Raw genomic sequence first — 13083 nt, 5'->3', positions numbered from 1 at the left:
GATGCGGGGTGGACATCGATCGGGTCATGGTTGCCATTGTCAGCACATGAGTTAATTTAGTAATTGTGTCGTGTTAATCGCATCATCTTTCCTGACAGGCTGTCAAGGCATGTGGGACATCGTGGCCTGTTGGCCCTCGGCCAGCGTCGGAGAGGTGGTGACAATATCCTGCCCCACTTACTTCAGCTACTTCAGCGACCAACACAAAGGTAAACACATCCTCCTTCAGTTAATGTTGATGCAACATGGATAAAAGATTCTGTCTCTTATTTAGGTTCCTTTTTTTATTCAGCCGCTTTTCTCTCATTAAGCATTCATCAAAAGTTTTAAAATGTGTTTTTTAAAACACAAAGACAAACAAATTGCCTTTTTTTTTTTAGAACAAACTTGTGCTCTCATCTTCAGATGAGCTGAGAGACATTTTCAGATGTTAATTTATTCACATCTTGTTCAGCTATGATATTTAAATGTGTATTTGCATACAGTATAGCTTGGTGATTATTGTGGAGAAAATATATTGCTTTCATGCAAATGGATATTTAAAGTCATTAAGCCGGTGGTTTCACCATCAACAGCAGCAGAAAATGATCAGGAACCCTGTAGAAGGCCCAAGGCCAACAACTCACAGGAAAGTGGATATTAATTCATGAGTCTCATGATGAGCTTCGTTGGTATTTGCAAGATGAGTTTGAAAAATGTTCTGACGTTTTTACATTTTTTTTATATTCATATTATTACATGGAGAGAGAGAAACAAGACAACGCTCAGGAAAAAAAAAAAACTTTGACCCTCTGAACCGCCTGTTCACATAGATATTGGAAGTCCTCCAGGCACCTCAATCCTAGGATAAAAATTAATCCTGGTTACTGTAACAGGTATGCCGCATTTACATGAGCCAAATGAAAGAGCAGATTTAAAAGTCAGTCAAAGATTACAGTCACGGTCTAAAAAAACAAAGAGAAACCCAGCTCATTCCTCCACCTTTAGTTTGGAACAGGCTCAGACAAAGAGGAGGGATGGATCAGTTAGAATAATCTGCCCTTAATGCCTTCACCATCAAAACCTTTGCTCCTTCAGCTACCTCCACAAACACTTCATTACTATAAAGTCTGTCGTCTCCTTTAGAGAGTGGAATGTGATGTAGAGACTGCATTTATGAAATATTAAACTGTATATTAAGATTTGAGTTGTCTTATTGAATAGTACGACTCATTACAAGCAGGGAGAACCAGTAATGCTGGTTTATGATAATATGTAGCTTGAATTAATGTGCATTAATTTCTAACTATGTCGGGAGGAAGGTGATGAGAAGGACCATCGTCAGGGAACAAGAGCAAAACATGACAATGCCTATTTACTTACGAGAACGCTTTTAGGACATTTTATTTAATGATTAGTTTAGATCCAACGTGATGAACGAAAATGATGAAACACCAAATGTCCAGGAACATAATGAAACAAACTGACCACTCATTAAGATTTTACTTCTGCTCTCCTCTGATGTGTAGCTAAACTTCCATTATGGATAAACCCCTCTTCAAAATGTAGACTAGCTTTTCAGTACAGTAGAAAAATGAAAGCATATGTTAAAAACAGAGAAAATAAGATCACTAAATGTAATCATTGGGTTTTTTCAGGTGTACATCCTGTCAGCCCAGGCATTCTAGTGACAATCTGTTCTGTGAGGCAGGAGGAAAACTTGAAGGGTAACTTTTGGAAAAAGGAAAAAGGCTCTTTTTACTTACTTGCTTAGATAATCAATTGCAAATAATTTGCATCACCCCCATGTTTTTATGATAATTGTGAGTGCACAATTGAGTATTAGAAGAGTATTCTGAGGTTCTTGGAACCTCTAAGACACTTCGTGCATAACTTTGATCAACTGAGGGTTTTTTTTTTTAGAAATGTTTATACGGTTTAATGAGTTAAATCACAGCCAGGAATGTAAGCTTTTTAGAATGCTGTGCTCAGGCTTTTTTTTGTTCTTTTGTACCCCAGTGTGAAGTGGGCTTGAATTAAATATGGAATTCAATTGGCTCATTAAATGAGACACACATCTCAGCTGGCCATGCTGTGCTGTGGATCAGTACATCAGGTTTTTATTTTTTGTGATGCCGCCAGACCCAAAATGTTCTCAACAGATCCTTTTTCCCTCCTCTCAGAGAGTCTTTTTCACATCTCTGCTGATGGATGTCCAATTCATCTTTTCAGAAGCTCTGGGCTTTTTACCTGCTCCTCTCACACCTTTGCCTCAGTGACTCTGCAAGTCGATGATTTATATTGATGTCTGACTGAGAGATGTGCTTTAAAACGATCGAAGAGGACACTAATTTGTGCAGTAGTCATGATGGTGATCTTCATATTTCACTGATATTGCATCACCGCGTTTGAGTGCACAGTCAAAAATGTATTTGCTAGTCTTTTCCTTTTCTGTCCCATAACCTCCCTAAACTTGAAATTCTGCTGCTACCTTTGCATGAACTACTTTGTGAACCCAGTAAAATTGTCTTGTAAAGTTTTTAATGTGAACTCTCTCTCTCCACAAAGCCATTAGTGGATGCTAACATGTTTTTCCCCTCCTGGGAATTGTGCTGCACTCACGGGGAGATGTGTCACATGATGCACTTTAAACCTACACAGACAGCTGCATTTAAGAGTTTTACTTTGAAGGTGTTTGGCAAAAAAACTAAAATTATAGAGAAGTGTATGGAAAAGGACATAATTGGCACTTTTAAAGGTGGACACTGCTTATGTTTCCAGTCTCCAAATATCTCGTAGCATGTTTAATTTCACTTTGACTATCAGAGTTTGAGCTTCATAAAGGTTAAATCAGAGCCCATTAAAGAATTTGCTCCTTCACTATATGTCAAAATCTCTCAGCAGAATGAGATACAATGACTTTGACTTTTTAGTCTTGACGTAAACCTTCATGAAACCCTGAAAAGTAGTTTTAATTCCTGAACCTGGTTTGTATTAAGGTCAGATTTGTGAGTTCTGCTTTTGATCCTAACCTAGGTTGTCGTAGGAGTCTATTGAATTACTGCACCATGTTAATAGTGACTCTCTTTATGTGCAGAAAACATGTACGTTACATTGTGTTCAGCTTTTTGTCTAGTTCTTTTTTGTTTAGTTCTGAGCAATGTTTTGAAGTTATAAATAACAGAGTCATGCAGAGTTTGTTCTCTGTTGGTGTCGGACCTTTGAGTTATAACTGTGTGGATTTTTTTGCAAAACAAAGTGCTTCATAAATAGAACTCCTACCACCCATGTGTCCCTCTGTGCCTGTAGGAGACACACCAGGGTTTAATCTACTGGTATAGCAAGTATATAAGCAAACTTTATTTATTAAGGAGCTTACAAAGCAGTTATAAAGTGCAGCACATTTTAAATCAACGAAATTTTTTTAATTTAAAACACTAAAAACCAAATTTGAGGCAAATTTTGAAGAATTAAAACCAGTCAAACTAGACAGAAAGCCACGGTCGAAGTGAACATACGAACAAAAGGTAGATGACTATGCTGTACTCAGAAGGGTAAGATGGTCCCAGATAATATTATTCAAAAATGCATATATTCTGTGTGAGAGAATTTTTGTATTAAAGTCTGTGGGAACAGGAAAAAAAGAAAATCATGGACACCAAAAAAATCCAAGGAGGTGATGAAGTTAGTAAAACCTCCAGGAACCCAGGGGGTAAATATGGAATTGTTGTACAATGTAAATTTGTTGTGATGATGGCTTGAATTGGTATATGAGACCTATTGTCAAACAATTTGAGCAGAACTCAGGGTGGTCAGTAATAAGCTGTAATAGAAAGATAAAAACTTTTTTTTTTAGATCTTGAAATCAAATGATGGCACCATAATTCCAAAGCTCCTGCAGCTCTGACAAAGTAGTTATTGTCAGTGTTGACAGTGATGTTTCTTCTCTCTTTTTTTTCCAATAACTTTGGTGGTGTCTTGTCTTCTGTGATACTAACAATGATAGAAATATTTAGAAATTTGGTGTCAATGTTCATGGTCTCTTTAGATCTGTCTATTTTGACATATTTTTCTGCACTTGTTGAGATTTGAAGGTTTTAAATTATCTTCCCGTCTATTGGTTAAATTGCCGTTTCACACTCAGAATGAATCACTTTCATGATCCATTCAACTTTATTCTCACTGACACGAGTCACATTTTCTGTAAAGTGACAAAATTCCTTCCATAGTCTTGACAATAACATCAGCACGAGTTGCACTTTATGTTTACTACTTAATAGAAAATGCTCGAATGGTAACACCAAATAAATGTTGAAAGTTTAACTTGCTAAAATTTGTATTTTTCTTTAGAATTTTAGAATGGTTACATACTCTTGCTCTTCTGGTTTTATCCATTAAGGATTACTTTCGATGCACCAGAGCAAATTGACTTCATATCTCATGTGGACAGAGAGAAGGACATTCATAGTTGGGATCTATTACAGCTGTCAGAAAACCTATTAGAGTAAACTGTATTAATTTGAAGGAAAATATCTGTGCTCCAGCACGAACACTTGCGAAACAAAAAGTAGTAATGAGCTCCAGCAATCCGATGCTTGTTAAATGCAACACCACCTTTGAAAACAAAAAAGAAACAAGACTTGAAAACACCATCAATCATGCTTCACTGATTAGAATGATGTCTAATCAATCATGAACCTCACCCGAACCATTAGGGATGTTGTTGCAGCCTGTATCTCTGAGCCCTGCTGGAGCGATAGAGATGACCAGAAAAAACAACCTTGAGTCCATTATGAATGGATGACAAAAAGAGTTCTTTGTTTTTCCCCCAGCTGCTTGTTAACAGGAAGTTTTAATGATTCACAGCAGTGATGCCTGTCTCACTTTGTATATAATTGCTTCATCTCGAGTTTTGAGCCAACTGCAATTATTTTGTGCATTGGTTAGAATCTCCTCCTGTCATCTGTATGAAAAAAAAAAAAAAAAGCTGTGTGGGACAGAATTGTCACATTTCCACCACTGTTTCAATTTCTACAGGTGTATGACTCAGCTGGATATACTTATCCTGCTATCAGTTTGGAATTATATTAGACTTCAGTTCAGCCACCTGTTTATCTGTGAAGGTGCTTAACTTTTCCACGAGTGTTCATGGAAGGGAACAGCATGGATTATTTAGTAGCAAAGACCACAGCACCTCTGTGGGCATGTGTTGGCTGTAGGGCAAAATTTGCTACAAAAAGGTCACGGTCAAAACAGCTAATTTCTCAAATCTTCAAAATGTCATTATCTCGACTGCTTTATTGACAGGATTGATTTGATTTTTACTCATCAGCAGGTTTTTTTTTTGTAACTGAGGCCTGAAGATGCTTCTCTCATGAAAAGGAATATTTTATAAGGTGAGCATGACCCAGCTTGGCGAGGTCACCGTTTCCTCTTCAGATGGCTTCACGCCGTGGTCGATGATGTTTTCCCCAGTCGCACACAAGAAAATGTAATGACAGCTGCTGTCATCAGGACTCGAAATCATCCACAATATCATCCTGATGAAAATATTCTTCCTGCATTAGAATTCACATATCAAACCATTAGTGCTGGTAATTGGACACTGAGAAGTTTGCTGTCCATGAGATTCTCCTCCTCTCTGGTAGTCGCTGATTTTATACAGCAGTTTCCTTTCTGACTGTATGAAGCAAATCATAATGGATTGCATTAAAAGTTGAGCAACCAGTTAAATGTACCAGTGGATGCAATGGTCACGTTGCAAATGAAATCAACTAAAAAACATCATAGAACATCCAGCTTAGTGCTGTTTTGTATAAATAGAAACACAAACTTCCTATTTTAACTAACAAAGTAATCTTTCCACAGGATTATTGGATTGGTTTTCCTGAACCTGGGAGAGGAGTGTGGCAATTTCGTAGTGGATCCACGATTTATCATTTTACTTCCTTTAGCAGAACCCCAAGGGACCCACGTTGATGTTACACGTCTTTTGATTATGGTTTGACTTAATTAAAAGGGACTGTTGGGCCTCTACAGAGATATTGGCTCATGGAGTGCCACTCTAATTAGAAAGATGTTGCCATCATCATTTCACACGATATTTTAATTAGTAAAATAAAATGGGACTGATGAGAATGAAATGAGAGCCACAATGGCATTACTACGAGATGTAAAGGAAGGACTAAATGTCAGGCTATCTATGTGTTTCTTCATGAATAATATTATTTTAATTAACATTAATGAATTCCAAATATCTCTTCACCTATTTTCAACCAACTGGTCCATGCTGCTGTCTGAATGATGCACAAGGAGCTCAAAGTGAAGCTGATTTCAGCTTACTCTCATTTATGAAGAAAGGAGCATCTGGTGAATAGACTGGAGTATCCAAATCAATTAGAAATAATGATCAGAATTAATTAGCTGTATATAAAAAGCATACCACAAACAAAATTCTGCATTTTTTATACAGTAATATAAAAAACTTGCTTAGTTTAAGAACCATAAATCTTATTGTGATCTAAATTTATAACTGATTTAAAAATACAGGAATATCGAAATCAAGACGACTAAAACAAGAGCAAAAGCAAAGCTCCTTATAATCACAACAGGTTTGAAAAGAATTCCGAATTTAATGTTGAGCCAATGAATTAAAATCGTTGGCTCAACATTAAATGAGAGTCAAAAGCTTGACTGCCGGACGATGGTCCACTTTCAAAAGATACGAGGATGATTTACCAAGGCAAGAGAGGAAGGAGTTACAATAGGTGAAAGGGGGACAAAATGAAAGTGTGAAAAATCATTTCACTCACTGCTTGAGACACAGTGGGCCTGATCTTTTCAGTGTTTCTTCACTGGAAAAAACAGGAAGCAATGACATGTTAGTCCTGAGAGTGGAATTTAAAAGGTAAAAGAAATTGAGACCTTGAGAAAAGTCTGAGGGAACAGAAATAAGAGCTGCTGCTTTGTCAGCATTGAGTCATAGGAAACGGCCTTGCAGGTTTTAAAGAGCCTTTATGCTGTTATTTAAATCTGACTTAATTAGATGTTGAGTTGAAAATTGCATCGCAGTGATGTTTTTAAATGTCTTATTTTTTGTTCAAGGGGACGCACATACATGGCCTTCAAATGGAAGGCGGTGTAAACAGACCCATACACCCATGGCTTCTGAAGCCGGGTTTTTAATGCTGCCTGATACTCAGCTATAATTGTAATTCAGGAACATGTTTAAGGTTTTTCAGTAACTGTGCTGCAAGTTTGTTTACTTTAGGAAAAGTACTGCAAAGTATATGGATCAAGTGTAAAATGTGTATAACTATCCAAACATGTTAGAATAAGAGAAATGTCCTTAAACCAGGTGGAACTTCTTTTCCTTCATTTTTATCTGTCCTTCCTTTGCTTCTCCCTTCTGCAATATTCTGCGGCAATAAATCTGTTGAGACGACAGGAAGCACACTACCCTGACTTCTAATGAATTCACCGGCTTGAAAGATGACTTCACCTCTTCTTCAGATTGTGTTTTCAGCCAAGTTCTTGAGGCGGATGCAGCCTACGTCTTTCTGCAGGACCGCTTTTGAAACTAAAAAAAGAAAGTGTTTATGAATTGTGAAAAAAAAGGGAATTCATCTCAATTCACGATAAAATTTCTGTTACCAGGTATCATTTTTAGCAACAAGCTTCTTGTTGCATGGGCTTTCCTTCACAGCCAAGGCCCTGCAGGATGCTAACGCCAACAAGAAAACACTTTTTCGCTCATATGTAATTCATGTTATTACAACATGATAAAGATTTTTTAAGTTACCTGTAACTAAGTATTGAATTGTTGCATGGAAATGGATTTTAATAGATGCAACACATTTTCTGCTAAAATGGCAATATCAGCGGGATTTTACTCTTTTGTGGTTATGTTGTGGGTCTGGTCTTATTTTAGAGAGACAAAGGCTGCATTGGCATAAGACACTCTGTTTGCCTATTTAACCACAATCAGGGCTGTGGATACAAACCCAGGTCTAAACTGTGTGCACTCAATACATCCACCCCAACTACCCCCTCTGCTATTGTCTTATGGTATTGCTTTAATAACATGTCCTAATTTGCATATAACTAGACTCCAGTGTGTTAATCTTTATATGTGGTGGATGACAAAATAGTGAATAGAATATTGGTGTCTCTAACACCCAGTCATCTTTCTGCAGCCATGGATAACCAGTCAGTAATACAATATACTCATCAAGCTTCTCAATTACTTTCTGTTAAGCCCCCTTAGAAAGACAAAAACATTCTGCGTAGTAAATACTCCCTGCACACGCTCAATTAATTACAGTTAATGACAGATTACATGAAGATGTCTAGCACCACTGACATCTGCTGCAGCGGATGTGCTTTTATATTTTATTCTTTTACATCCACAAAAAAAAAGAATTAAACATAGTTTTGCAGTGCAAGTTCACTGGGGTCACACCCTGACAATCACTGCATTAGTGAGAGTTCATAAAACATTTTATTGTGCAGCTCTTGTACTTTAGTTGTTCGCAGTGATGCGACCAACTGAAGCATAAGTCTATTCATTTTCTCACGCCTTTCAGAACCTGTAGGTCTGATCTTTCCATTTCCCCACTCTCCAGGTAACCTCACCAAAAGTTGCACAGCAGACGGGTGGACTGAGATGCATCCATTTGACATCGCCGTGAACTGTGGATACAATCTCAACAGCACAGGCGATGATGTGAGCAAACCATCACAGTCCATAAGAGGCAGGAGAACACAATGTTCCAAATGTGAATGAACTCAGCAATGCAGCGTGAAACTAATTCAAGAGCCAGTGGGCAGGAAGTATTTGATTAGAACATCCTATCTTTTTTCTCTGTGGGTGGGATTCATCACAGCTGTCAGTCTTTGACTTCTGCTTTTCTACATATACATTCATTCACTTTTTAGTGGTGTTTCTTATGCATCATGATGTTCCATATCATCTTATTATTGATTTTAAGTCCATGTTAAAATCTCAAAGTTTTTAAATCTCAATTATCAGTGTACTTCTGGTGGATTGAACAACATTTTTATTGAAACACCTTAACAAACCCCAGGAGGAGTGATGAGATGTAATTCAGACTTATATCGTGTAGAACTGATTTTAATGCTCATCGTTTAGTGGAACACTGGGTGTGGAGCAAAGTGGCATTTCATTTAGCCTAATTTACTGCACAGAATTAAATAGGGGAAGCTGGTTTGACTCTGCCCAAAGTAAATTAGACTTGTGCCGAGGCAGAAATGTAAAATTTCACAGTCAAGATGCTGCTAAAAGAGCAAAAATGCTATTGCTGTGCTAATCCACAATTCTCATTCGGCATTAACAGTCATCATTGTTAATGCTCTCATACTGCTTTGTGGGATATGATTTACTAGTTAGGCATGGGGGACAGCTTTTTACAATGAGATTTTAGAAACATTTAAAGAATTCAGAATCAGCCATTTTGCATTTTCTTTTACTGTATCCATGGATTACTTTAAATATCATGCAATTTACTTTAAATTGCATGATATTGAAGCGGGTTCTTCGGTTCCGCAGTGTCCTTTTCACTGTAATTTGTGGAAGTCTATTTTCCTTTTGAATGACTGCAAATTTTGACAAAGAATGTACCGCACAGTATGAGCTCCACTGCTCCATACCGACTTCTGAAATGAAATTTCTGCCTCTTTAACTGCCAGATGCTTCACTGACTTTTGCTTGTTAACTCCATCTGAGCTAAAAAACAACAACAAAACTTTAAAAAAAAAACTAGAGCAACTGCAGATTACTGTTATCAGTTGTTTGATATTGCAAGTGAGTCATTTCTTATTGCACTCTCTGGAGCCAATGTTTTTATGAAGAGATTGATTGTATCTGATTAAGGAGAGTGCTGTTGAACTTGAATCTCGCCTCCGTGCTCCTGCAAAGAATTCAGATAAACAACGACTCGTGCACAACGTGAATGCAGCCAGTCAGCATCTTTCATTGTTTCTTGAAGCAGGTGCATGTCTTTAAAGCACAACAAACTTGATTTTCATCGACAAGGCCGACTGACTTTGTAATTCCTGCTTCTATTACCCAGCATTATGAGTCATTAAAGGTTACTCATGCTGCCTTCAGGGTACGGAAGAGAATAAGTACATCAGATGTTGCTCTTATCCAGTGTAATGCAGGGAGAGTTTATCTTGTCTGTGTTGATGAAGGTGGAGCAGTGGTGAAGAGTGGATGTGCTCCACATGATGGTAAAAGCTTTCTGGGTGGGCGCTCTGCCCTGTGAGTCACAGAGGCGGCCTCATTAGTATGCCCTATAGGAAGTCAGGAGGGACCCGCCTGGTGGAGCACTCTAAAAGGAATTCAATGTCCGTTTTTCTGCATACTTTATAGCTTGATAGTACGAGTGCCACGGGATGTAGGGCACTTATTTTCATTTTTATCAGGCATAAAACATGCAGTGTCATGACTGGAAAAATTGTGAGGCCAGTCTGAACAAACTGAGAACCTAGTGTGTGTGTGTGTGTGTGTGTTATTATGAGATGACAATCAAGAATTCATCCGTAGATTCCTTTGTATTGATTTTTGTAGGTAAGAGAAAACAGTTAAAGGTCACTAGAGTCATTAAATGAACTCAGTGTGTGTTTGTGTGTGTGTGTGTATGATGGGGGTTCAATATGTGAATAAATCTGAAAGTTGGCTTGTTTATACCGTAATGCAACTGGACTTGGATTACTTCAAATCAAATTGTTTATTCAATCTAAGTAGTTTTGGATTGCTGAACTCAACCAAACTGTGTCTGCCTGGTAATACTCCACAACACATGAAATGTTGTATAGATATCTTATCTTAAACCTCAGCTTCAGTGCTGTGCTTAAATAAATGTAACAACCCTTACATTAAATATCATGATCAAGATTTCTAAAGAATTATAATGAAAAGGAACAAAAAATGTGCTTATTAAGTACAAACATTCGTTATGTTTTATATTGATGCAATTTTTTTTTTGTTTTTACTAGGGCAAGTTTTTCTGGCAGGTGAAGATTGGTTACACCATCGGCCACAGCGTCTCACTCGTTTCTCTCACCACAGCTATCGTGATCCTCTGCATCTTCAGGTATGTAGAAATACCCGCTGACATCGTCGCTCTGCGGTTGATGGTTGTCAGGTTGTATGTATCTAAAAACAAGGAAACAGATATGCATGTTTTACTCTTGACAGTAGATATGCATCTCAAGTATCAGCACTATTGACTTTATTATGATGATTCCCTGAAGATAAGCCTGTTTCCTGGTCTTGTGCAGTTGGCTGTTGAAAAATAAGATTAAAGCTTAGAATAAAGAAGCAAAAAAATCAGACCAGTCACTGGAGCAGTGTGGAGCATTAGCATGATAAATGTACCCTGTAGCACACTGACACTGATGATGTGGACCACATGACAGTTTATTTATTAAATCCTTTGAAATTGGGATTTAACATCTCGGAAATGTTAGGCTTATCAGGAAAACAAATTCAAAAACACTTTATGAAATAAATTGTCACTCATGATTAGTTTCATTCATTTCATCTTCTTGATCTTTTGATGACACATAGCTGTAGTGACACTGATTTATGAATGAACAGGTTTTCTATTTGATAAGCCAATGACTGATCGGACACTTCACATCAAAACCATAAATTTGAAAAATTACAGGTTTGACATTAACGGTGAAATTGAAGCATTAGATTCAGATTATAAAGTCTGTGTGATCACGTGACACTAAGGAAACAGAATGGACTGTGATTGAAGAAAACAAATAGTCTGATGATATTTCCCTCTCAAACACTTTGTGTAATATTCTATTCATCCCAGATCAGAGGTACTTCATGTTTTCCACAAAAACCTGCTCTCAGTGTGAAATTGTGTCGCCTAGACAGGTTTGTTCGCTCTCATGCATCCAGCGCCGCGAGGCAGTCCGAGGTCAGCATGATAAAAAAAATGTCTGAAAATGTGACATCAGGTCGACCAATAGTTGGGTTGTTACAGGGTACCAGGAGGTAAAGGTGGCTGGCAAGGTTACAGGGATGGGTAATAACAGGGGCTGTGGGATGAGGTGAATCCCATCTGGTCTCATTCCATCCATCCATTCATCAGTCTGTCCTCCTCTGCTAATCCAGAGTCGGGTCATATTTCAGCAAGATAGGCCCGTTCGGCAAATACTCAGCAACACTTTGGGGATCCCAAGGTGTTTCCTGGCTGGATTAGATGTATGGCATCAAACCAGTCCAGTGTGTGGTCAAGATCACAACATGACTAACAAAGTGCTGTCATTTCCAAAGACAATAGATCCTAGTCTGCCACTCCAGATTCAACCCTGACCAACCTTTGGTGAATGTCACAAGAGACAAATGCCAAATCCAGTGGTCCAGCAACCACTGACAGTAATAACCCCAGGGTTCTTCAGGGCGCATGGTCATAGATGCACTCCAACTCCACAAAGCACACCGAAACTGGATCTGATGCATGACCTCTAAGGATCACTCATGCAGGTGTTTCATCAAAACTGACTGGCTTCACTACAGCAGCAGAAATTGGAGGTCAACATCTTCTTGACTGCAACAAAGATAAACATGAAGATCATCCTCTTCTAATGCTTTTTTAAAATTCTTAGATCATAATCGCTGTTGTGTGAAAGACAACAAGATAAGAGCTCTTCTAAAAATACTAGAACATCTGAACATGAGCGTTTTTTTTACATACAGATGTTCAGATGGCCGTTTTCAGTTGATTGTGAACTTTCAGAAATGCTCAAAGATATTCTTAATGTGATGTTTGTGAGGTATATGGTCTTATAAAATGTAGCTCACAGATAGATTTGTGTTTTTTTGGATGACCAAAATTGTGTGTCTCGTCTCTTTGCCTTGAAGGAAGCTCCACTGCACAAGGAATTACATCCACATGCATCTATTTGTGTCATTCATCCTGAAGGCCATCGCCGTGTTCATCAAGGATGTTGTCCTCTATGAGGTTGGGGAGGTGGAGAACTGCTCCTCAGGCTCAGTGAGTTAATTATTCACACTGCTGCTTTTTTTCTGTGAACGACCCAGAGATCTTTGCTTTTTGG

The 13083-nt window shown here is 38.0% G+C and overlaps 1 protein-coding gene across 1 annotated transcript in view; it reads left to right on the top strand.

The window, feature by feature from the left end:
- The window catches only part of vipr1b (vasoactive intestinal peptide receptor 1b), a 31450-nt gene that overhangs the window by 7712 nt on the left and 10655 nt on the right, over positions 1 to 13083 (top strand). Inside the window, exons 3-6 of the mRNA XM_068343842.1 lie at positions 99 to 209; positions 8604 to 8704; positions 10999 to 11096; positions 12887 to 13019. Of these exons, the coding sequence (XP_068199943.1) occupies positions 99 to 209; positions 8604 to 8704; positions 10999 to 11096; positions 12887 to 13019 (443 nt within the window). The remainder of the gene's footprint in view (positions 1 to 98; positions 210 to 8603; positions 8705 to 10998; positions 11097 to 12886; positions 13020 to 13083) is intronic.

Source organism: Antennarius striatus, chromosome 20, assembly GCF_040054535.1.
Source record: "Antennarius striatus isolate MH-2024 chromosome 20, ASM4005453v1, whole genome shotgun sequence".
Lineage (NCBI taxonomy): Eukaryota > Metazoa > Chordata > Actinopteri > Lophiiformes > Antennariidae > Antennarius > Antennarius striatus.
This window is presented reverse-complemented; position numbering and strand designations above follow the sequence as displayed.